The sequence below is a fragment of the Spermophilus citellus genome, assembly GCF_964194105.1.
Source record: "Spermophilus citellus genome assembly, chromosome: 5".
Lineage (NCBI taxonomy): Eukaryota > Metazoa > Chordata > Mammalia > Rodentia > Sciuridae > Spermophilus > Spermophilus citellus.
In genome coordinates this window covers 841,860-868,102 of record NC_138186.1, presented here as the reverse complement: position 1 = coordinate 868,102, position 26,243 = coordinate 841,860, and the positions used below count along the sequence as shown (strand labels likewise).

General features: G+C 44.0%; 1 protein-coding gene across 7 annotated transcripts; it reads right to left on the bottom strand.

The window, feature by feature from the left end:
• Window positions 1-3,655: 3,655 nt before the first annotated feature.
• Window positions 3,656-25,373, bottom strand: ZNF184 (zinc finger protein 184). Of its 7 annotated transcripts, none has more exons than XM_081295532.1 (7): window positions 23,105-23,987; window positions 19,957-20,014; window positions 19,339-19,406; window positions 12,909-13,035; window positions 12,342-12,428; window positions 6,708-8,711; window positions 3,656-4,608 (listed from the first exon to the last, which is right to left on the bottom strand). In XM_081295532.1, exons 2-6 carry the CDS (start codon window positions 19,991-19,993, stop codon window positions 6,751-6,753), a joined length of 2,280 nt encoding a protein of 759 aa, XP_081151658.1. In that variant the 5' UTR covers window positions 19,994-20,014; window positions 23,105-23,987; the 3' UTR covers window positions 3,656-4,608; window positions 6,708-6,750. The 7 variants fall into 7 exon arrangements, with proteins under 7 accessions (XP_081151658.1, XP_081151659.1, XP_081151660.1 ...); XM_081295533.1 differs by having other exon boundaries at window positions 3,657-4,608; window positions 6,729-8,711; XM_081295534.1 differs by having other exon boundaries at window positions 3,659-4,608; window positions 6,800-8,711.
• Window positions 25,374-26,243: the final 870 nt, after the last annotated feature.

Here is a 26,243-nt window from a genome sequence, read left to right as displayed (position 1 = left end):
CTTGTGCCATTTGTTTAAAAGACTATCTTTTCTCCATTGTATGTTTTTGGCACCTTTATCAAGGATCAGATGACTGTAGATGCACAGGTTTTTCTCTGTCTTCTAATCTGTATCATTGATCTAGGTGCTTATTTTTATGCTAGTATCATGCAGTTTTTGTTACTATAGCTTTGTAGTAGATTTTTGAAGTCAAGAAATTGTGATGCTTCTAGCATTATTTATTCATTATTTTGGGTTATAATTGTTTTGACTATTTGGACCTTTTATTCTTCCATATGAATTTTAGGACTGATTTTTCTAGTACTGTGAAGAACGTCATTGATATTTTGATGGGTGCCACATCAAATCTGTATATTCCTTTCGGTAGTGTGGTCATTTTAGCAATATGAATTCTGCCTATCCGAGAACATGAGAGGTCTTTCCTTCCATCTTCTGAGTTCTTCAATTTCTTTCTTCAATGTTCTATAGTTTTCATTGTAGAGGTCTTTCACCTCCTTGGTTAGCTTTATGCCTTGTTATTTCATTCTCTTGGGGCTATTGTGAAAGCAATTGTTTCCCCGATTTCTTTCTCAGCAGAATCACTGCTGGGATATATGAAAGGCATGTTGATTTTGTAACCTGCTACTTTGCTGAATGTATTCATTAGCTCTAACAGTCTTTAGGTACAGTTCTTTAAATCTTCTTGGTATAGGATCAAATCATGTGCAAACAGTGAAAATATGACTTTTTCCTTTTTTTGTTTTCATCCCTTTTGTTTCCTTCTCTTTCCTAATTACTCTGGCTAGATTTCCTAGCACTATATTTAAAAAAAATATTTAGTTATAAATGAACACAATACCTTTATTTTGTTATTTTTTTATGTCGTGCTGAGGACCGAACCCAGTGCCTCACATTTGCTAGGCAAGTGCTCTACCACTAAGCCACAACCCCAGCCCTCTAGCACTATATTTAATAGGAGTGGTGAGAGTGGACATCTTGTCTTGGCCCATATTTTAGAAAATGCATTCAGTATTTCCCCACTTACTATGAGGTTGGCTTTGGATTTTTCATATATAGCCTTTATGATATTGAGGTAGGTTCCTTATATCTCTAGTTTCTTCAGTGTCTTTATCATGAATGGGTGCTAAATTTTGTCAAAGATCTTCTCTGCATCTGTTGAGATGATTTGGTGATTTTTTTTTGGCCTTAATCCTCTTTAGGTGATGAATTATATTTATTGATCTGCATATTTTAAACCATCCTTGTACCTGTGGAATAAAACCATCTGGGTCATGGTGTGTAATCTTGATATGTTGTTGGACATGATTTGCTAATGTTTTATTAAGTATTTTTGCATCTGTGTGATGGCTTAGGCCCAAAAGGGAAGTGCCATAGAGATTAAATACTGGGTATATGAAAGAGAAGTTCCAAACTGTGATGGAGGTTGAAGCAAGGGCGTGGCTACGTCCTTGTCACTACCCAAAACCCAGTACCCAGGACAGCACTGCCTGTGGTAGGCATTGTGATGAGTGGAAAAGTACAGACTTTGAAGCAAGACCAGAAATTGAAAGCTGTCTCCATCACTTATGAAAATGGGTATGGCAACACAAGCCTCCTGGGGTGGTTGTAAGAAAACGAGATCATGCCTCAAAAGTGGACTGCAATGTGGCTATTCAATGAATAACTGTTGCTGTAGTCATCGTCCAGAGCCTAGTGCCGAGTTCTTAAAACCAGGTGTGATCAGCAGTGGGAGTTGAAGAAGGGACAGACTCACATTAAGCAAAATCACACTGATGAACAAAGACCACGAAATCAACTTGTTTCGTGGTGCTGGGGATCCAAGGGCCCTCTTCTATTGCCTTTCTTCTTCTTTGTTCTTTTTTTCACTGTGAGATTTGAGAAACCAGGCTCTTCACACCACCCTTCATTCAAAATGTTCCCAAATTGTCCAAGTAACCTTCTGGTTGACACTCAGTGTAATGATGAAATTCACAAGATTCACAGATTCAAAAACAACTCTCCAGAAGATTCTGGCCCCTCTTCTTTGCTTCAACATCCACACCTAACTTACCCAGGCCTGGAGCAGAGGAAGGTGCCTTCTAGTTCTTTGCTGCACTTTCAGGCCATGATTCTGTCACCCAGAGCCCCTAGCTGCATGGAGACCCCAGCTGTCAACCGGACCACCCACCCTTCTGGCAGAAGGCACTCCCTCACTCTTTGGGAGATTACAACATCTGCTCCATTTCTTCAGTCCCCACAAAACCTAAAATTGTAAGAACCATGAATTTTTTTTTCCTCGCTAATCCCTCACCTCCCACCACCCTCCTCCAACCCTTATTCTTTCCTCCCAGCTTGAATTCTACAGCCCTCACAGCAATCCCCTTACGTAAGCACCCCTGCTCTTGGTCTCTTCTCCTAGAAAACTTCTGGCTTTCTCGGTTTCAGCTGGTTCTACCCCTGCTCCCACGCAGCTAACCGTTGCTGAAGGACACTTAATGACAGTTTGTCTCCCTCTAACTCATGAACTAGTGCCCCATGGGCACTGCTGGTGCTGCCTCCAACCCTACATCTCTAAGAACAGTTTGCTCTTCCACACTGTAGGAGTTGACCTCATCGCCTCTCCTCAAACCTCTCTAACACCTCTTTAACCTCTTCTTATCCTTAATTTGTTACCTAATTTCTACGAAAAATCAAAACAGAAGGGAATGCCAGATGTTCCCCCAGCCCCTCGACCAAGCGCGAGGATGCATGTCCCCTCCTATCCTAACCACCACACTGTGCTTGTCTTCTAAGCCAGCCCTGCCACTGCACCCAAGGCTCATCTCATCCTGCTTCCTCAAGGACTCCATGCTACTCATCTGTTTTCTGGATCACCATTTTTCCCTTTCTGGTCCAATCCCAACAGCTTTCCAACTGTAGTACCTCATGTTACGAAGTCCCCAATCCATGATACCCACTGGCAACTACCCATGTCCTCCTCCTTTTACAGCAAAACCCAGTGTTCAAATTTGCTTTCTCCATTTGCTTTCTTTCTCATATTTACCCCTCCAGGGTTTAGATATACTTTTCCAAAACTGCTTTTAAGATCACCCTTGTCCCCTTTGCCAAATCTGAGGCCGACTGTCTGCCTCTCATTCAGCCTCAGCAGTGTCTGCCATGATGGTCAGCCTCTCATCCTGAAACACGGCTTTCTCTGGCTTCCAGGATTCTATACTCTGCTGCTCATCCTCCCGAAACACCTGCTGCTTGCTTCCCATGTGGATCCTCATCTTCCTGATTTCTAAAAGTTGGGTATGTGTGTGGTGGTGGCATTGGAACCCAGGGCCTCACACTTGCTAGGCAAGTACTTTATCAGTGACCTCTGCCCCAGCCCTTAGAAGCTGGAGTTACCAAGGGCCAGTCCTCAGAACTTTTCTTTATCTACTACCACCCCCCACTTTAGCCATGGCATCCAGTCCCACAACTTTAAATATACACTGTAGACTCTCCACAGCATCTCTCTGGAGTGGAACTCTGCCCTACTCCAGACTAGCCTCTCCAACACCCTACTTGAAACAGTGGCTGTTGACGTCCACAGTGAGTGAAAAGTCGGCAAAGATGTGGGGCAATGGAAGTTCTCAAACATGGGTGGTGGGACTGTCAACTGGGGAACTATTTGGCAAACTATTTGGCAGTGTCTACTAAAGTCAAGCACACACATAGACTGTGTCACAAGTTTTAACCCCAGGCTTGCATCTGTTTTAGTGAGCTTTTGCATCACTGTGACTGAAACACGTGGAAAAATAAAATAAAAAACAACTAAGAGAAAGAAAAATTTATTGGGGCTCAAAGGTCTCAGTCCAGAGATGGCCAACTCCATTGCTCTGGGCACAAGGTGAGGCAGCACATCATGGAGGAAGAGCCCATCAGAGGGAAGCTGCTCAGCTCAGGGAGCAGGGAAGGAAGGAAGGGGCCACAGGGAAAATGCCGGGCAGGTCCCCAGTGACCCACCTCCTCCAGGCATGCCCCACCTGCCTGTGGTCACCACCAGTCCATTCCAACGAGGATGGACTGACTAGGTCACAGCTCTCACCATCCAGGGTCAGTGGCCACACAGATGGTGAGCTGTGTCTATAATTCTCTAGATTTTAATTCTGCTTACCCTCCCAGTTGATAAATATTAAGGAACTGATATTAGTGTTATATGTGTATGATACAGATGACAGAGAATTATAGAATGAGGAGGGGGAAAAAGTCAGAAATGATAGTCCTTCCTTGTTCTGTTCTTAAATTGGAGTTAAGGTATAAAAAAAGGGAAGTAGGGAGCCGAGGTGCATCTGGGGTGATAAAGGACAGATCCTTGGATCAGCAGCAACTGCAGGTCTACTGCTTAGGGACATGGTCTGGGACAGCCAGCAAAGATGCCAAATACATAAGAAGGAGACCCAGAAACAGGACGATGCTAACTTCCGAGGCCTGGCTGCTTACCCTTCACAACCTCCATCACCTGGGAGTAGTTAGCACCTTCTAAAACACGGGGAAACAAAGCCCGAGCAAGCAGAGGGAGGCCTGAGAGGTCACTTCTGTAGGAGTGTGACTGAGAGAGGAGGTGATCACACATTCTTGGCGCTGAGTCTGATCCAAGAGTACCTGTAATGAGATAAAATCAAATGCCACAAACTGTCATTTTTCAGGTTTAGTGAAATTTCCACCTGAATTCTTTTTTCATATGGGAACTGAAGTGACCCATCCTTCCACTGCAGACTGATTTTGTCCATTTCCAGATCTCCTCTGGGGCTGTATGTAGACTCCGCATTTCTTTGTACTGTGGGGGCTACTCAGATGCCAGGCAAAGATGACTGTGTCCCCCTCTCCAAGTGATGGGATAACTATGATTCCTGCAAGAAGACAGACTTGGGAAACTAATAACAAGAAACATTCCTGTATAGCTGCTTCAAACTGCAACAAACAAAAGTCCAGTACTTAAGTGGCTGCACTGTTTCACTTCCGACTTCCATCTGTCCTCCACGGGCATCTTCAGTCAAGGAGGGAGCACAATTACATAAGCAAAGAGAACAGCACTGGTTCTCCTCACCCCCTCTTCTTTTCTGGAAATACCCATTTCTGTGCTGCCTGCTGCTCTCAAGAGCTCTTCATGTTCAAGTTCAGGCTGAGAAATGACCAACTACTCTTAAATGACCTGGCCTGATAAAAACTAGCCTGCACCTAGAGGTGTTTCCTGAACAGGGCCAGAGTGGTCATGTAGATTATGGGCCATGTCTCCCCAGGGTGTCAACTGCTTCTGATGTAAGGAAGCCAGAGACATGTGAAGTGACCGTTATAATTTTGTTTTTGCACTATGGTGACGAAACAAACTGACCTTACCTCTGATAGCTAATCTACGAGGCTTCCAGGAGCGGCCACAGAAGCTCCTGACTGAAGGAGTGGGCACTGAAATCTAAGCCAATTGCTCTTTCCAGGGTACACATGAGACGTTAAAAGCAAACAATATAAAAAAAAACCTGGATGCTGGATCCCATATCCTAATCCAAGTAGGTTACAGTCTATGGGGTGGGGCCTGGGCAATGGAATTGTGTGGCGTTCCTGAAGTGTCCGGTCCAAATGCACACATTGGCAGCTTACCCCCAGTGGGACAGTACTTGGTGTGAGGCACTGAGGGGAGGTGTTAGGTTGAGGGTGGAGCCCCCATGAACTTGACTGGTACCCTATAAAAAGAGAGCTTGCTTTCTCTTTCTTGGCTCTTTGCCAAGTAAGCATCCAAGAAAACAGCTATCTACAACCAAGAAGTGGGCTGACAGCAGATACTAGGTCCATTCGAGCCTGGACCTCAGATTTCTGACTCCATAAACTTCGATGGTGAATTTTTGTTGGTTTGTTTTATGGAACTGGGATTAAACCCAGGGTACTCTACTGCTAAGCAATATCCCCATCCTTGTTTATTTTCTGAGACAGGGTCTCACCAAGTTGGTGAGGCTGTCCTCGAGCTTGTAATCCTACTGCCTCCCAAGTCTCTGGGATTACAGGTATATGCCACCAAACCTGGCTATAATTTGTTATAGCAAGCTAAACTAAGACATCATGTGATTTAAGTAATGCTGCTGTGAGATGCAGAAGCAGACCAATGTGACCTTAATAAACTCCCAGAATATTAAAAATAAACTAGAATACCTTTTTGTTTTTTTGAGATGGGATCCTACTATGTTGTCCAATCTGGTGTTGAACTCCTGGGCTCAGACTCTTGGGTAGCTGGGACTACAGGGGCAGAGCACCCACCTGACTACCAAGTTTTAATACGCAAGTGGAGTTAGGCTGTCATATACATCTGAACTGAGGGTCCTTTGTAGTTCTTTTTATTAGAAACCAATAACCTAAGCAACTTAGTGCATTAGTAACAGATCCCTCGTGACTGAAGCACGAATTCCTTCTACTGGCAAAACATGCATGAACATACACATTCTAGATGCACCACACAAAAGCCTGATGCACAAACTATTTAAGAATATACTGTAAATATACAAAACTGAGTATAAAACTCCTAACTGCCTCTAAAATCATCAACTCCCAAACTCTGATTTCACAGAGGAAACTAAAGTTTAAAACACTTGAGCTTCCCACTGCCACAGGGGTTCAGCCAGTGTACTTTCCATCCCTTATCACAGTAGTGAAAAGTTCAAATGCTTGAGTAGTTTCTGTCTACTGATTCTTCAGTACGTAACAAAAGTACAAACCCAAGCACATGCAGCACCTACACCCACGATGCATCCAGGTCAGTCAGATGCCAGGGTGCAGTCTCTGGTGCTTGGTGAGAGCTGAACGATACCTGAAGGCTTTCCCACAGTCGCTACAGCCAAAAGGCTTCTCCCCTGAATGTATTCTCTGATGCTGAGTCAGGTAAGTGCTCTGGCTGAAGGTCTTCCTGCACTCGCTGCAGTTGTAAGGCTTCTCTCCGGAATGCGTGTTCTGGTGTTCTGTCAGGTGAGTGCTGCGGCTGAAGGCTTTGTCACATGCACTGCATTTATAGGGCTTCTCTCCGGTGTGAATGCGCTGGTGCTGAGTCAGGTGGGAGCTCTGGCTGAACGTCTTCTCACACTTATTGCACTGGTAGGGCTTTTCTTCTGTGTGAGTCTTCTGGTGCTGTGCGAGAGAGGAGCAATGCCGAAAGGCCTTCCCACACGCGGGACACGCATAAGGCTTCACTCCTGTGTGGATCCTCTTATGCTGTGTGAGGTGTATGTTCTGGTTGAAGGCTCTCCCACACTCGTTACACTTGTACGGTCTCTCTCCAGTGTGGATCTTCCTGTGCTGGATGAGGGATGAGCCGTAGCTGAAGGTTTTCCCACATTCGTGACACTGATAGGGTTTCTCCCCGGTATGAATCCTTTCGTGCTTGGCAAGAGATGAGCTCCGAATGAAGGCTTTCCCACATTCCTTACACTCATAGGCTTTCTCCTGGGTGTGAGTTTTCTGATGCTGATTGAGGTTGGAGAGGTAACTGAAAGCCTTTCCACACTCGCTGCACTCAAAGGGCTTTTCTCGGGTGTGGATTCTGCGGTGCTGCGTAAGGGACGAGCAGTAACTGAAGGCCTTTCCGCACTCACTGCACTTGTAGGGCTTCTCCCCAGTGTGGATCTTGAGATGTTGCGCGAGGGATGACCAGTAGCTGAAGGCCTTCCCGCACTCTGCGCAGTCGTAGGGCTTCTCGCCGGTGTGTGTCTTCTGGTGCTGGGTGAGGTTCGAGTGCTGGCTGAAGGCCTTGCCACACTCGTTGCACTCATAGGGCTTCTCGCCCGTGTGAATCATGTGGTGACGGATGAAGGTCGAGGGCCCGTTGAAGGCCTTGCCACATTCATTACACTTGTAGGTTTTCTCTCCGGTGTGGATTTTCTGATGCTGAGTGAGGTGTGTGCTCCTGGTGAAAGTCTTATCACACTCCTCACATTTGAAAGGCTTCTCTCCTGTGTGAATTTTCTGATGTTCCATGAAATGACCTCTCTGGCTAAAAGCTTTTCCACAATCATTACAAGTGTAAGGCTTCTCACCCGTGTGGATCCTCTGATGCTGGACAAGATGCGTCCTCTGACTAAAGGCCTTCCCACACTCCTCACATTTATAGGGCTTTTCTCCGGTGTGTATTCTTTGATGCTGAGTCAGAGACGGGCCCTCAATGAAGCCTTTTCCGCACTGATGGCATTTGTATGGCTTGTCTCCAGTGTGGATTCTCTGATGGTTTATAAGGTTCTCACTGCGGCTGAAGGCCTTTTCACACTCATTACACTTGTAAGGCTTTTCTCCAGTATGCGTTCGCTGATGGCGGATAAGAGCAGAACAATAACTAAAAGCTTTACCACATTCACTGCACTTACAGGACTTCTCTTTTTTCACTGTGTGTGGATTCTGTTTGATGCTTACTTTAGCAGAAGCCTGTCCTGGAGATATTTCCTGCTGTGCTAAAAGGCTTGAACTCACAATGATGCCTTTTTCAAGTTCGTTCATGGCAGGGCCTCCCTCCCAGGTGGGTACTATTTTTTTGACCACTTCTACTTCACTTGGTGGTGTTTGTTGGTTTGCTTGCTGCCTCTCTATATTGCATCCAGATTCCTGAGACTCCAAAACATGGGAACTCCAAATATCTTCCTTTCTGTATGTTCCCACTATCATCTCTGAAGACAGCTCTTCTTCAGAGATGCCCAGTTCTGGGCGGGGAACACTATCTTCAGGTCTTGTGTCCCCTTCTGAAATAAAATAAAATGTGAGTGTTCCCCTGAACTGAGAAAAAAGAACTACTATTGTGGGAATGATCTAATGAAGCTAAAAATAAGAATATAACCCTATTATTGGGGAGAAAGAAAGAGCTAAGAAGAACAATAAACAACCTATGAATATGGCAAAAGAAAGCCTACTTCAACTTTACAGATAATTTCTTAGAGTGAGGAGACTACATTTAAGGTGATAATTAAAAAAATGACTGGAGACGGTTAAAGATAGGCATAAATGGCCTGAATCTGAAAGGGAAGCCAGAACTAGGATTCCATGCTAATGAACAATACAACAAGTCCAAGAATACTGATTTAAAGACAGGGCAGACCAGAAAGACTGGGCTAGGCCCCACGGTTGTTAGCCTGGACCATGGAGGAAATGGTTGTATTGTGTTATAAATGGGAGAGCTGTCTAGAAACAATTTAAGGGGAGGAAGATAGTAAGTTCAAGTTAGGCACTCTGAGAAAGTGGAGAGAAAACAGGTCTGGACCACGGTCGTGCCTGTGAGGGTGGAAGACGCCACAAGGTACAGGATGAGCAGGATGTTCAACTGCAGGCTAGGAAAGGAAGTAAAAGAAGAGCAGAGGTAGGGACGATCCTTGAGGGCCCAGAGGGTAAAGAGATGAGTAAAATATGCAAAAAGAAGAAAAGCAGCTTTTGGGCAAGCACAGCGAAGAAACAAAAAGGCCAGGAAATGGATGATCAGAAAGCAGAGTGTTTTCCCAGACTAGAGAGATGACCACAGAAGCAGGGGATCAACACTTAAGGTTCTGCCATGAACAAGTTCTTTCAGGTTGCATTTCTTCAGTTCCCCTGGGACAGGAAGGTAAACAGCACACTCCAGAGAGCCCTGAGTCTTTCCCACTCACCACAGTCTGCAAGCATGAGCTAAGCAAGACCCCAGGAAGCCTACCATCCTTTCTACCCCTGGGATATGGGCATGACACAGCAGGCAGGCAGGCAGGCAGCCTCATAGTGGTAGAACTTCCCCACAAAGACAAGATCAGTGCAGCCAGCCTTCGGCACAGCCAAGTAGTTAAATGAATGTCTCCATCAACAGGAAGGACACCAAGGAAGATGCATTGATACATCAGATGACCTTAAGGAGTACGTCCGAGAAGTTCTGCACTGAGGGATAATGTAAACCACAGAGTTGGGTGTTGCTGAGGAATAAAAGGGTGTGGACGTGGCCAGTCACCAACAACGACTGGTGTCTCAGCTGAAGACAACGAGATTAGATCACGGGGCTGGGGTACAGCTCGGCTGGTGGAGTCCTGGCCTTGCATGCACAAGGCCCTGGGTTCAATCCCCAGCACCACAAAACAACAACAACAATAAAAAAACTTCTCTGGAGAAGGTTCCAGAAGACCATGCTGAACACCAGCACCCTACTCAGAAAGCAGTTCCAAATCATTTTACTGTATTCCTCTTCTCCAGGCACTGACCAGAGAGGGTGCTGAAAACCAGGATGCAGAACAAGGCCGACTGGCAAAGCAGACACATCAGGATTTTAGATGCTGATTCTGCAGAGGCGGCTACCGAGATAGCCTAGAGAAGAAGACAGAAAGAGGATGAAGAGATGAAGGAGGCAGGCCCAGGGCACCTCAATGCAGGTACTGTCTCCATTCCAATTACCTGTTCAGATGTCTGTAGAGCTGGAGTTATCTTTATAAACACAAGCAGCTATCCTACACCAAAGATAAATCTATTCCAAACAGTGAAGAAAGCAAGGCTGGAGGCTGGTTTCCTACGACTACCATTATTAGGGTCAAATTCCAGCAATAAAAAGTAACCAAAAAAAGCTAAATACCTCAAACATTTGCTTTCTGTCCACTGATCAGATAACCGTAACTACCTATATTTCACCTATGCAACATGGGGGTTTTATATTTTTACCTAAATGAACTTCTTTTATGACTACTGCATTTTTTTAAAAAAATGCCCGAGGTTTTTGAATACACATTTAAATGTTTTAAAATTGTTTTCTCTCTGGACAAGTCAGGACTTTCTGAAACTTCATTTTTAATTTGTAATACAACTTCACAATTTGTTTTTTACCAAAGTTAATAAACTGTAAGCATCAATTAATAAGCTCTTATAAAAACCAATTTTCTGGATTATATTCCAAGAAATCATCTTCATAGTTAGACAAACGGGGAGAGAAAGCAGGGAGATGGAGAGGAAAAGGGAGAAAGAAAAAGTTATAGTCTGTGAACCTTTTGGAAACGTATTATTTTAGTCAGATTTTTTGGCACTGTGACCAAAAGACCTGAGGAGAATAATGCAGAGAATAGAAAATTTATTTTGGCTCACAGTTTAAAAGGTTCAGTCCATGGTTGGTCGACTCCAAAGCTCTGGGCCCAAGGTGAGACAGAACATCATGATGGAAGAACATGGCAGAGGAAAGCAGCTCAGAGTATGATACCAGGAAGCAGAGCGAGCTCACTTCATCAAATATAAACACGAAGTCCTGCCTCCAGTGACCTACTTCCTCCAGTTAATCCATATCAGTGGATTAACCCATTTACTGGGTTAGGAGTCTCATAACCCAATCATTTCACCTGTGAAACATCTTGCATTATCTCATACATGAGCTTTTGGGGGACACCTCATATATCAACCATGGGATTTATAATACTTAATTGCCTATTTAAAACAATCTCTGCATGGTACTCAAGTAAAAAACTTGTTATAATTTTAGCCAATCTAGCATTTCCAAATTACATATGACTCACTTTTTTTTTTTTTAGTCGTAGATGGACATAATACCTTTATTTGTTTATTCTTTTTATGTGGTGCCGGGGATCGAACCCAGTGCCTCACTTATGCTAGGAAAGTGCTCTACACTGAGCCACAACCCTAGCCCCATGACTCACATTTTTATTCCCGCTATAAAAGAGAATTTCCAACTGCACCCCATTAACTCTAGGGATATATTCCTCGCCTAGAGAGACTAGTTATTCCTTCCCCAGGACCGGTCCTAGAAAAGGTTTCTCTGTGCAGTTTAGATGATGATTTAGAAGATGATTTAGAAGAAGGCCACTTGCAGCTTCAAAATAAGTCTGGAAAAGTGACAGAATCAGAAGGTCTGCATGAGATGCAGAAAGTGAAGGGATGCAGGTTGCTGCTACAGAGACCACTTTTGGTGAGCTAGGTTTGGAAAGAAAAGAGAGAGAGGATGGTAGGCAAACAGATGAATAGTGTTGAGTAATCGTATTTGGAAATATAGACTGTTTCTGTTTGATGGTTAACAGGGATAGAACCTGTAGATCCAAAACAAAAAATGGGGCAATAAAAAATAAATGGAAAATTATGAGATCAAGGTCCCAAAGGAAGCAGGAAAGGGAACCCAGAGTGTAGACAGAGATCCTGGCTTTAGGACTAGGCAGGAATGACCGATCCTCTAGAAGGAATGCAAAAATAGGATATAAATTATGACAGTTGCATGACAGAATATAAGACTAGGCAGGATAGATAATTTTTCTTTCTTTACAGGACATACTTTACAGAGAAGCATACACATTGACAGCTCGGGCATGAAACCTTCCCTTGCTGGGCTGGCAGCTGGAGCTAGTGACATTCATCTGCCAGCACCCATTACTCACCTCCAAGGGGACACAATGGTTCCACAGTCCATGGCTCTGTCCCTTGCTCTAGCTGGGAAATCACATCAGGTTTGGAAACTTGGAGTCCTGCCAAGGGGAATAAAAATAAATAAATAAAAGAATCTGTCTGCAGTTAGGGAAGAAAACCATATCAGAATTCAGTTTCAGTCTCATCACTCTGGTTTAGAGAAACTGGTATGTGGGACAAATCTGACGGGAAAAAATAGTGTATCAAGCTTCAGTGTTACCTGTTCCTAAACATGGATGGGATTCAAGTTTGTCCCTCTGCTTATTAAGAAGTAGAAACTGGGCTGGGGTTGTGGCTCAGTGGTACAGTGCTTGTCTAGCACATGTGAGGCCCTGGGTTCAATCCTCAGCACCACATAAAAATAAATAAACAAAGTAAAGGCATTGTGTACAACTAAAAAATAAACATTAAAAAAAAGAAGTAGAAACTACCTCAAAAACTCAAACTCTAGATACTGTTGGCTCCTGAACCTAAAGGAAAAGTGAAGAGAGAGCCCTCCTCCTTCACAGCCCAATCTTAACTCAGGGGGTCATACTTACCTATGGAGACCAGATGTGTATAATTTTCCAGCGTCACATCCCTGAACAAATCTCTCTGTATAGGGTCCAGCTGTTTCCATTCTTCTTGGGTAAAGTCCACTACCACATCCTTGAAGGTCACCAATTCCTGAAACAGACATTTCTGCTTAGCTGTAGGAGAAGGTCAAGTTAGCAGTGCTAAAAGAAGTAAGGCTGCCTATACACTATCCAAACAACCATATTGACAGGTCTTCCTCTGAAAAACACACAAAAGCAGTACTTTGCCCACAGGATTAAATAAGAAGTGTTCCAGGGCTGCCATTGTAGCTTTGTGGTAGTGCTTGCCTAGCACATGTGAGGCACTGGGTTCAATTCTCAGTACATTAAAAATTAATTAATTAATTAAAGTTATGTGTCCATGTATGAACAACTAAAAAAAAAAAAAAAAGTAGTGTTCCATGTGAAATGCTTAATTTAGGGTCTGGCATGAAAGAAGCGCTCCATCAATATGGAGTGTTGCTGGTGTTCATCATCATTACCATCCTCTCTCTGTTCATATCATGTATTAACAGTGTAACTGTCATCAACAGTATTTTTTAGTACCTATAACAAAAACAAAATAGAGGGTCCAGAAACAGACCCATGCTTCAGAGTTTAATGGACTTAAGCAACTTTCAAATTAGTTAAGGTATGATGGATTAGTCATCAAGCTGTGTCATGACAAATGCCTTCTTGTGGGTTGGGAATGTGGCTCAGTAGCAGAATGCTCACCTGGCAGGCGTAAGGCCCGAGGTTCAATTCCCAGAACCACAACAACAAACAAAAAGGCCTACTTGCCAAAAAAGTTCAGTTAAGATCCTCACTTTACAACACACACAAAAAAAATTCCTGCTAGCTTAATGATGAAATTTTAAAGGTAAAATAGTAAAGTAAAAGGAAAAATAGCATATAAGCTTGAAATTTGAAAGGTAAAAATCATAAGACAAACAGATTAACAGCTATAACTACACAAAAATCTATAGGGGCCAGGGGTGCAGCTCTGTGGTAAACTGCTTGCCTGGGTTCCAACTCCAGTGCATGTGTGCACACACCCACAAAACTTCTAAAAAAGCACCATAAACAAAAGATAATCTTCTAAGTTCCTACAAATAATTAGCAACCCACTACAACAAAAAGGATCAATAACACAAACAGGCAAGTCACACAAAGAATTTTTTGAGTGTTTTGGGACGGGGATCTCAATATGTTGCCCAGGCTGCTCTCAAACTTGTGCGCTTAAATATCCTCCCACATCAGACTCTGAAGTAGCTGCATTTACAAGCACGTGCCAAAATGTCCAGCAGGAAGTTGGTAACAAATTGTGAAAAGAAGCTCCATACCACGACTCTGAAACCAGAAGGGGTAAGACAGGCACATGCTGCAGCAGCTCTTGTCCTGTGGCGGGAACAGAATCTGAACGCACTCCAGCTGAGGGGCAGCTGGCAGGACTTATCAGAATTTTTAAGTGCATATGCCATTCAATTCCGGCTTACTGCTTACAGGAGACATGCCCCAAGGTGCAAAGAGTCTAAGTGCTGGAGGGCTTGGAGGGAAGAAAAATCAAAGTAACATTTCCATTAATAGGAAGGGTGGCTAAAGAATACAAGCTACATCTATTCTAAAATACTTTATGCAGACATCTGCTATATTTCTTGTTTTTACAGTGCTGGGATCTTAACTATTGAAGGAGGGAATCCACTGGAAGGAAGGAGCTCCAAATATCGGATATAAATATGATTTCCATGGGCAAGTAATGTAATATTAAGAGATGCGCATGATGGGCGCCCATGAAAAATCCCAGCATGCTGTAGGAACAGGGCAAGTCCAGACTGCAACGGAGGAGTTGAAGCAGCAGGTCTGTTGGGCTTGGTCCCTGGTACATCCAAGGAAACCTGGCTCCATGATGATGACCCTTGAACAAGCTCTAAAACTAAAACTTGGAATGCTCACACAGCACTGACTGCTGATGTCATTCTAGGGGTGTGAAGCACTGGGCAGATGTGCCTGACTGTCTCCACTGCTGAAAGTAAACAGGAACCATCTGTTATGGACCCAGTGTCTAGTGTGGGGCCTGTGCCACACTGACCATCTGGCAGCTACATTTAAAAGCTCTGAACTCCAAGGCTCAAGAAGACTTGCCTGGGTAGATGCTTCTCATGTCTGTGATCACAGTGAGAAGGTGCATGCATGAAAACCAGAGAGGAGCCTGTGACCAGACTTCTGGACTCTGCTTATGAATGCCCTTCCTTCTGGCCCTGTTGGCTGTAAGACTCTCAGAGTATTACAGCCGAGTCACGATCTGCTCCTGAGGATCGCTGAACCAAACTGTCCACAGGTCCTGGAAATGTAGTCCTATAGAGAGGTTATACTGGATCAACCCTAATAAGCTTACTGTCCAAAAATCAATGTCAGTAGGATTAAGCCATGGCCAAATGGCATTAACAGGAGTTGGATTTACCCTCCTGCATGAAATACCAAAAATTCCAGACAAAATGAAACAAGTTCCAACATCTAGAACCTCAGGTAATGAAGCTCAGTGGTTGGGAAGCAAACAAAGTGAGTCCTGTGGATGCTCCATCTAGCTCACTGCTTGATAGTTCCCAAGTTGTGGGGAGGGAGGGGAACCCTGGAGGAGCCTTGATGCCCTGGGATGAAGAGGCAGCTCTGTGACTTGAGGTGACTAGAGTTCACAGGACAGACTGCTGGGGCGGGGGGAGCAATGAGAGCTCTTTATGAGTGCCTCGCAAAGCACAATCAGTGCCAGGGTGTGGTGAGATAACCAAAGGCCAACGAGTCACCCAAAAGGGCTTCAGAGACCTCAAAGGGCTGAAAACAGTCTGTTCCCATCAGTCAACCTGGAAACTTCATAATTTATGCAGCACTGGATAGAATTCTCAGAACAGTCCTGCCTTAGTAGGGGGAATAAACAGACAAATGGACTTAGACTAACTGCTACTCCCGACTTACCTAAGAATTGTGTAAATAGGCTGAAAAGCAAACACTGTTTCCAGTAACTGAATTGTATCCTGGAATAAGGATCAAGAACACACCATAGGAGCTGGGGGCAGTGGCACACACCTGCGCCACTCAGATCGCAAGTTCAAAGTCAGCCTCAGAAACTCAGCGTGCATGCATGACAACCAGAGAGGAGCATCATCCCAGGGCATCAAGGCTCCTCCAGGGTTCCCCTCCCTCCCCACAACTTGGGAACTATCAAGCAGTGAGCTGGATGGAGCATGCACAGGGCTCACTTTGTTTGCTTCCTAAGCAACCCTATCTCCAAATAAAAAAGGTGGGGAAGGAGGATGGGCTTCGAGATGTGGCTCAGTGTTAAGAACCCATTCACTCCTGGTACCTAAAAGAAAAATTTTAAAAAAGAAACATAAAAATATGTAGAATCCAGTGTGTTACATGCAATAGAAAATTACCAAGTATATAGAGAAGTGGAAAAATACAAGTCATACATAGGGGGAAACATCAATCAATGGACACCAACCCAGAACTGTCTAGAAGCGAAAAATATCAGACAAGAATATTAAAGTTATTGAGACTGTATTCCAGCACGCCTGTAATCCCAGCAACTTGGGGGGCTGAGGCAGAGGATCACGGGTTTAAAGCCAGCCTCAGCAACAGCGAGGTGCTAAGTTACTCAGTGAGACCCTGTCTCTAAATAAAAAATACAGAAAAGGGCTGGGGATGTGGCTCAGTGGTTGAGTGCCCGAGTTCAATCTTTAGTTACTCACCCCCCCGCCCCCTCCCCTGCAAAAGGACTGTATTCCATCTTCAAAAAGTTAGGAAGAGATATGGAAGACATTAAGAACAATACCACCCAGAACTTACAGATCCAAAAGTAAGAATGTTCTGAGATAAAAAATACACTTGATAATATTAACTGATTAGGAACTGAAGAAGAGATGATTAGTAACCTCAGTGACATAAAAGTAGAAATTATACATGATGAAACAGATAGAAAAAAAAGGAATTTAAAAAGAAAAAGTACAGGGAAGTTCCGGAACAATTTCAAGTAGTCCAATAAATTTGTAACTGGAATCCCTGGACAACAAGAGTGGATGGAGAAATTAAAGGTATGCTTAAAAGACAAAGAAATAAAAGCTAATTATATTCCAAAATTGATGAAAATTATAAACCCACATATCCAAAAAATTCAATGAACTGCTGGCATAAGAAACATAAAGAAAACTCCACCAAAAGAAAATTCAGAGATAGAATAAAGCAAACAAAGGAAAAAATACTTATGAAGGAACAAATATAAAATTACATCTTTTTTTTCTTGGAAACAATGGAAGCAAGAAGACAGTGGAACACTATCATGTACTGAAAAAAAAAGTCTGCCAAATTAGAGTTCAAAAACAAAGGGAAATACTATTTCAGACATAAAAATCTGAATGGATTCATACACTACAAGGAATGTTAAGGAAGTCCTCATCAGAAGGAAAATAATACCAGATAAAACACAGATCCTACAGCAAGATTTCTCAGCCTCAGCTGCTGATAACTGGATGACTCTCTTAAATAATGGAGGAGGGCTGTCCTGTGTACTCTAGGCAGCATGGCTACCTGCCTGTAGCACTGTACACCCTAGACACTGGTAGTACTCCTCATCAAGTTAGACAACTAAAAATGTGTTCTAACATTTCCAAATGTTCCCTAGGATCAAAATCACCTTCAACTGTGAACCATGAAGAAATCAAGAACACCAGAAATGGTAGCTAAATATATGGGGATTTTTTTTCTTATTATTTAAACCTCTTTCAAAGATAATTAGCTGCCTAAATGAAAATAACAAAGTATTATAAGATTTTTAATATATGCACAAGTAAAATACAAAGCAAAAATAGTGTAAAAATGGGGGATCAAAGTACACTATGCATGAAATGGTTCATCACTTCGAGGTAAAAGGTGGTAAGTCAAATATGCATACCTAAAGTAACATCTATAATAACACAGCATGTGGTAATTAAGTACAGTAGCAGCAAACTAATGTATCTATTGAACACTTCACACAACAGCAGAAAAATATACATTCTTCTCTAGTGCTAATCATTTACCAGAATGAACCATTATACTTGGCCAAAAAAGCAAAAATAAAAAATAAAACAAAAAACAAATCTCAATAAACTAAAAAAAAAAAAAAAATACAATTATTCAAAATACAGTTTCTGTATGAGTATGTACCTGGGTACAAACTTATCAAATACATGTTCGCCCTGCTCATTTGTGGGCTCTGCATCTGCAGATTCAGCTGGCTATGGATTATGTCTGAAGGAGTACAGACTTATCTGAACAGGCACAGACTTTTTTCTTGTCATTATTCCATAAATAACATATAATAACAACTGTTTACTTACACTGCACATTGTATTTGACATTACGAGTAAACTACAAATAAGTATTCAGGAGGACATGCATAGGTTGTGTGCAACATACCCTTTCATATAAGGAACTGGAGCATCCATGGATGTTGGTATCTGTGAGGACACTAAGGGATGACTCTACGTACTTTTTGTCATAGTATACCTCAGTAAAAAATACAGTGATACTAAAAATGCTTAAACTGAAAGTGGGAAGAACTGGGACCACTTCTTTGGAAAGAAGATTACGTTGTGGGACAGGAAGGAAGCAGGGGGAAAAGACTAAGACAGAACCCGATCAAGGGGGCTGACAGGTGACTATGGTTGGTGCAGCAACTATTACCTGTCCAAGTTCTCAAGCAACTGTTTCTGCTAAAAACTTCAGCAGGCACCTTTCCTCCATTAGAAACTAGTAAAGGTTCACAAATGGCCTAAAGGATAAAGCCTTCAGCCTCTCATCCAGGTGCTCAAGGCCTTTCGCAATCTGATCTCCTTCAACATTTGTTTAACACAGCAAAAACATCTCCAGATTTCTCTGAATCCTGTGTAACCCTTGCTACTGCTTCCTTGTGAATCTCTGCATATAATCTCCTTCTGCATACCTAGAATCCATCCCTTGCACCTTATTTGTTCAAATATCCAAGTTTCACCCTTCCTTTGAGAGGCAGCCCAAATCCCAGATCCCCCATGAAACTCTGGAAATACCCTCCAGATCACATAAGCTTCCTCATTCTCCAATTTCCACGGTACTCATTCACCTTTTCCATATTTAGCTGTTTTGGTTTTTAGCAGTCATTTTGGCTGATCCAAGTAAAGAATCACGTGTGCTCTACCATCCCCGGAGCACTGCAAGGTACTAAGCAAGAGTAAGTGGTGAATGGATTAGTCAAAGCTGGGGAAGCAGAGACGGCAATGAGTCACTGGACAAATGAAAGTTCAGAATAAATTGCAACATTGGCTTTTGGATAAATATACTCCACAGCAAAAAACACAATCCTACTCTGAGAAATGAAACAGTACTTCAGAAAATCCCAACTTACCCGAAAACTGGCTGATGGGAGTAGGGTCCATTCCCCATTTCGAAGGGGGTCGTCTGGAGAAGACATACCTAGGGGAGGAAGAAAAAGCCATGATGAATTCTATGTACATTAGCTGCTCCCAGCAAACCACAAAATCCACCTACTTTTCTATTTGGAAATAGCCAAAACTATGCCATTTCCTTTATATTTCAGAATAAAAAAAAAAAGATGCAAGATAACTATTAACTGGGGTGCTGGCACCCTCCTCAGTAAGCTCTATAGAGTTAAGCCGTTACTTTAGATACAGTTTTGTCCCTAGATATTTAATTAGTAATATGGATCATACATCTCTATGTTCTTCATTAAGGGAGGCAAAATATTTTTGCTCCTTTTCTTTGCTACACATAATATTCAGATTACTTTCCAAAAGTCTTCAAAGGCCATTTGAAAATTTTGCCATTAATGCAAATTAAATCTCACAGTAACACAATTTATACTGCCTACCCACTAGAATGTCTGAAATTGAAGAGACCTGGTCAATAGTAATTATGGCAACTGGAACTTTTGCACATTGTTATGAGGGTGTAAGCTGACCATGCACTTAGGAGAACTGGTAGTGCATACTAAAGGTAAACGTACGTTCACTCCATGATGCTTTCATTCCACACTTATGCATACAGCTAGAGGGCCTGTGTCCCTGTAAAGATTTGTGTAAGAAGGGGGCTAGGAATAAGAAAGACAGTAGAAAAAACCTAACAGATTTTCCTATGTACACATTAGAAATACCTAAGTGAATTCCACCATCGTGCCCACCACAATGGGGTCCTAATTAGAATAAACTACAGTCCATGCTTGTAAAATTTCGTAAAATGGATTCTACTGTCATTTATAACTAAGAATCAATTAAAAAAAAGATTTGCATAAGAATATTCATGGCAGGTTTACTCTTAATATCCTCAAACTGGAAAAAAAACCCAAATGCCCCTCCCCTTTTTTCCCCACTTTTTTGTTTTTTGCAGGACTGGGGATGGAACCTGGGGCACTCTACCAGATGCACCCCCACCCCTTTATCTCTTTCTGGAGACAGACAGTCTGATAAGTTGCCCAGGCTGGCTGTGAACTTGCAATCCTCCTGAAGCTCTGCCTCTCCAGTCACTGGCATTACAGGTGTGCACCACCACCCAGCCCAAATGTCTTTCAACAGGAAAATGGATGAACAAACCATGGTGTATTCATACAATAAAAGACTATTCCAAAATATATAGGAAAAAGCTACTCATTAACAATGTCAAGTAAAATAATCCAGACATGGAAGAATGCATACTGCATGCCTCCATTAAGTTAAAAAGCAGACAAAAATGATCTATGGAAAGGGAATTAGAATAGTGGTTGCCTCTGAGGGCATCAATCCCTGGCAGGGAAACAAGAGACTGAGGCATTGGAAATTTTCTGACTTGATGTGGGTGTAGGTTACACTAGTATATTTGACACTGTCTACATGTAACCTGTATCTCAATAAACAAAACAAAAACAAACTTTGCTCTTGGGGAGATCTATTCCTAGTTCAGGTTGTCAGCAAAGCCTGGTTCTCAGAACTACTAATGAATATTAATTGATCACGCACAATTATATAAGCCCTACTCTTCTCTAGCTTTGATTCCCACATCTTCAAAAGTGTGGAGACAAACGTCTGGCAAATATGCTTTTTAAAATTATCTTGAGGAAGAGATAAAGATGAGGAAAACAAAATTAGATGTACCTGTTTCCTTAAAGACACAGGCAAGAAGAATTTTCTCCCCTTTCAATTTTAATTTATTTAGAAACACAAGCTAAGGAAGATGGTTCTGGTTATAAATTTAAAATTAAAGATATGAATTATGAAATAAAAGACTAATAACGCTGTAAAAGAAGGTTGGTAAAAATAAAACAGGTAAAAATCAAGAAGGTTATTTAATCTGGGTATGGGGCACATGCCTGTAGTCCCAGCTATTGGGAGGCTGAGACAGGAAGATGGCTAAAGCCCAGGAATTTATGGCCATTTTGGGCAATGCAGTGAGACACCATCTCCAATAAGTAAATACTAAACAAATAATAAAGACTATTTATGACTACAGACCCAAATGGACGATATTGTAGCAATAAGTCAAGCAGATTTAACTCTGAATAGAAGGAGAGAAGCACAATTATTTAGGTATCACCAAGGTTGTTGGGATGCAAGTTATAACTGGAGTTAAGACCCTCAAACCGCAGAACTTAAAAAAGGAAAAAAAAAAAGAAGGGATTAAATATAAAGATATCGGGGACCATGAAAAACAAAAACACTGAATATTCAAACAGACAGGGCCCAAGTCATTTCAGAGGATCTAGCAAGTACCATTAAGGTGCACAGACAGTTTCTTTGGACACCACCATGAGGGGATCTGTGTCATCTGATTTCAGGCCCAAGACTCAAATTACAGAAAAATCCCTCTGGCCTATTGAAGGTTTTGCAATCAAGCTGTGGATTAAAGAGGGCTGGGTAAAATTTACTCAAACTGATCTGATAGAAACAGGAAAAATAACTATCCAATGCAGTAATCCCAGTGTGAAACATGGAACTATAGATACATTAAAAGGAAAAAGAATAAAAGCAGCACCACATCACAGTCAGCTGAGGCAGGTGGAGGTGATGGAGAACGGAGGAGAGCCAGGATGGTCCCTAGCTTCATCTGTCTGCACAGGAATACAAATTTCACTCTGTGAAAATGAAACGTCTGCCAGTCAAGAGATTCCTGATTTATCTTAATGGTGTCATGCCCCAAGAAACAATAAAGGGAATTTATCTCAACTTAACTTTCAATAAATGAAAAAACTTTTAAAAACAGAACTCTTCAGTAAAAATGAAGATGTTATCTTGTAGTTTTTATCAGTGAAAGAAAATGCTGTACACTGATAATTGGTTACCCAAAACTCTGGGAAAATCAGGATCATGAAAAATGTCTCAGGTAGAACAACTTATGATTGCAAGTAACAGCAACCAAATAAGCAACACCTATAACAGTTACAGAAGCCAGTTGTGTGCCTGGGTTAAAGTAAATACTAGGTGAGGATGCAAGCAAGAGATCAAAAGGCACAGAGGCTCAGAAAAGATGATTCTAATTATGCAATTATGAAAAGTCTCAAAAAGAAGGAAAAAAAAGTCTTAATGAAACCATTTTGGCCCATTCAATTCTGAGGATCTTAGAATTTAAAAGAACATTATAAAAAGATATAAGGGGTAAAAAAATGAGGACAAATATAAAGTTCAGTTCAAACCTACATCAACAATATAAATAATGTTGAGACTTTTAATGATGTTATTCTTAACAATGCAAGAAAAAGGGCTGAATGACAATCACTAAACCTGTCCACACAGTCATACTGAAAGACTGTAAAGACAATGACAATGCAGAGGACGTCTACAGTGCCCTGTTACAGGGCTTCCCCTTACCTTGATCTGTTCAATAACATACAGGAAGAAATAGAAGATTTGTAATGACATAAAGTTCGAAAGGACAATTAAAACACTGAATAACCAAATTAAGTTTTGTAATTATTCTGACAGGAACAACCGACCCCCGCCCCCCGCCAAAATATCAAAACAATCACAAACGCCAATGTTGATGTTAAGGATAACAATCCCGTTATAAGAACAGCGTTAATCTAATTCATTCAGTTTCTGCAAAAAAGAATATTACTGACGTTTTAAAAAAATAAATAAAATCTGATGTCCAACTAAATCCACATAAAAAACAGTACTACATCATACTTCCAGGTATTTTCAAAGCACATCTCAAGAACGAGGTTCGGTTTCAGGCACTGCGCTTTAAGGAGATGCAGAGAAACCTGGACGGACTCACAGACCGACCCGAGGCCCCGAGGCCAGACTGCAGAGGAGAGGGATCTGGGGGCGGGTCTGCAACAGCTGGATTCACCTGCCAAAGAAGGAAGAGCAGCTCCGGGGCTTTTAGAGACCAAGAGTCAAGACCAACACAGAAGCCACCGGACAGGCACGCCAGTCTAACACGAGGAACTGAAAAAGAAAGCCAGCAAGGAGTTGTCGCACCCAAAATGGCGAGTTTGGAGCCGCCCTCGCAGCATGACTGACGGCCATCTGCCACGAGCATTTCGGGACTGAGTCCCGCACTCCGCGAGGTCTTCTCTCACTGGGCAGAGGTCGCGTGGAGGCCCAGGGGACGGCCCCTCGCCTCCCCTGAACGCCACCCGGTCCACTCCTCGAACGCGCGCCCCCAGCCCCGCTAGTACTAGTGCGGGGTGCGGCTGCTGCGCGGGGTCCGCACTCCCTCGCGGGCCCTGGAGCTCATCACGTCCTCGGGCCCGGGCTCCGGGCTCCGGGCTCCCGGGCCGCGCCCCTGCAGCTACCGCGTGACGCGGGGCTCTGAAGTGCCCGTGCGTGCGCAGTCGAGCCCCGGCGCCAGGGCCGGCTGCCCGGCGGACTCCGGACGCAGTCAGCGGCACGTCACAGGCGCACCTGAGCCTCCAGCGGCGCGGAGGCCCTGTACCAGGACCCAGCGCCGACGGACTGCGCGGAGCGCCTCGGGTGCGGCGCTCTGGAGGCGCAGCCGCTCCGGGCCAGGTCGCCCGCGGCGGCTCCCTCTCCCTGGCGGCGCCCCGTGGGTGCGGGAGCCCAAGACACACCTGTTGCAGAGCTACGGCTGGGGCGGCCCGACTTCGCAGCAGACCAGAACAAAAGAACAAAGCGTGCGAAGAGCGGGGCGGGCCCACCCGCGCCAGCCCGGCGAGGCGCGCCCCCTTCTCCGACTCCCCGGCTTCCTCCAGCCGAGACGCGTCACGGCCAGCCAAGGGGTGACGTCACGCGCCCGCAGGGCTGGCGGTTACCATGGTGACGCCAGGCCACCGCCCTCCCCTCCGCGAGCCTCACGCCGCGGTCCTGGCTCTGGAAGCGCCGGGACGGTCACCCGACCTCACGAAGGGCACCCCCGTCGCTGGACTTCCGAACGCCAACCTTTTACACGCCTCTAGGCTTGAACAGCCACTTCCGGCCTTGTCCCGGGAGGCTGGATCTACCCACCGAGGGAGGACCACAACTCCCAGCAGACGCCGCGAGGGCGCGCCTCCAACGCTTCCCAGTGACGTCATGACGCGTGCCCACGGCCGGCCGCGAGGCGAGGGACTTCCGGCGTGCGTCGGCGGCAGTGGCGTGAGCCCGCGGCCGGAGCCCGTTCTGCGGCGGGCACGCTCCCAGGGCTGATAGGCCTGCCGATTTTCTTCGTAATTTTGAAACTGACCGGTAACCCGTGAGCGGTGGGGGCAGTTCTGTAGTCTGCCCGCTGCGCTAGCCGCACGCTTTCTTCTAGAAGCAGTTTGCGCTCAGCGCAGTCTGGGTGGTCAGACACCTGCGGAAGCGACGCAGGCCCGGAGCGCCGCAGGGGCGCACGTCTCCCGGGACGGGCGCCTTCGTGACCCTCCCGGCGGCCGCGCGAGCGGGGAGCTGACGCCCAGCCCTGGTTCTTGTGCCCCTTGTCCGCCGAAGAAAACTTAAAGCCTCACATGGAAATCCAGCCGGAGGCTTTGTTGCCAGTGAAAGTAAAGTAAGGTTCAAGAGAACAGTCTGCGAGAGAAGGTCGGCTCCCAGCAGAGGACAGCAGAGAAACGGTGCTCCTCCGGGCCTGGTCACTGAGGTTTGCGGGGGACCGAGGTTCCACCTTCAGTCTGGCCAACCAGACGATTTACTCCTCCTTCACGTCCTGCAGGGGCAGCTTTTGACCCTCGTCGGTTCGCAGCGTTGTCCTGAGGACCATCCCAGTAAAGGGGCTCTTCTTCAAGGCGATCCTGTCAAAGTGGGTGTTAGGGTCAATGACAGGGCAAACTTTATTATTGCCTGCACTCCTAGGGAAATTTCCCTGTTGATACATATTGAGAAACCCAGACTCTGTCGGGAATTAGCTTTTATTTTCACCTGTTTATTCTCAGAGTTAACATGCCTGTTGTTTCTCTGTTACTTGATTGTTCATTAAAGGGAATTCACGATCCTCCTGAATTATTGGATTGCATTTCCACTGTTCGTTACTAACTACTACCTAACACACAAATATCAAGACTCAGATAATTAGAAACAAAAGCCTTTTAACCATAAAATCTGTACGAACAAGTTCAATTAAAACTGGCAGTGCAGGGCAAAATGACCTCGAATCTTTAGCCCGTCATAATAGTACAACTCTCTGCTCCATAGGGTGAGACTGAGCAGTGAGCCTTGAAAGTCTGATGACTCCGGCTCAGTCAAAGTCAAGAGTTGGACCTGGGCAGGACGTTAGGAACTTGCCTGATACTGACAGGAGGAGAGAAGGGGTCTACTATCCCACTCCTCCCTGAGAGGACCCACTGTCCTAGTTTTCCTATCATTTTTGCTAAACTCCTTCCTGCTGCTCCAAGCAGTATGTCTTAAATCTGTGATTACCGGGAAACCACGTGGCTGAATTGGCTTCAGCTCCATAGTGGATGCTTTCTCAGTAGAAACAAACAGGCATTTCACCACCCACCACTACTTTATCACCTGTCCTACAGTCTGATGTTTGTTTTTTTCCTTTGCCATTATAAAAATACCGGTTGTCACCCTTAACATTGTTTTTAGGACTTTCAAATGTGTGGGGCCCACATCTTTCAAAATGCTACAACTCCCAAAGATGGTGGTAACCTGTACTTGTAGCTGTGGGAGTCAATCAGAAAGGCTGCCTATTGTCTGGTTGCACCTATACAACATTCCAGAAAAGGCAAAACTACAGAGGCAATGGTAGCCATGGATTTGGGGGCTGGAGGAAGGATGAATAAATAGGTGGAGCACAGGGAAACAGTAAACTATATGATACTGCAGTGGTGGGTACATGCCATTATATATTTATCAAAACCCATAAAAATGTTCAGCACAC

What these genes read in the sequence shown, in the direction of transcription:
- ZNF184 (XM_081295532.1), bottom strand. Translation starts at nt 19,993, where the DNA reads ATGCATAAGTGTGGAATGAAAGCATCATGGAGTGAAC. An exon ending in TCCCATCAGCCAGTTTTCGG is followed by an intron (nt 13,036 to 19,338) that starts GTAAGTTGGGAT and finishes TGTCTGTTTCAG; the next exon opens with GAATTGGTGACCTTCAAGGA. An exon ending in ACCATTGTGTCCCCTTGGAG is followed by an intron (nt 8,712 to 12,341) that starts GTGAGTAATGGG and finishes ATTTTATTTCAG; the next exon opens with AAGGGGACACAAGACCTGAA.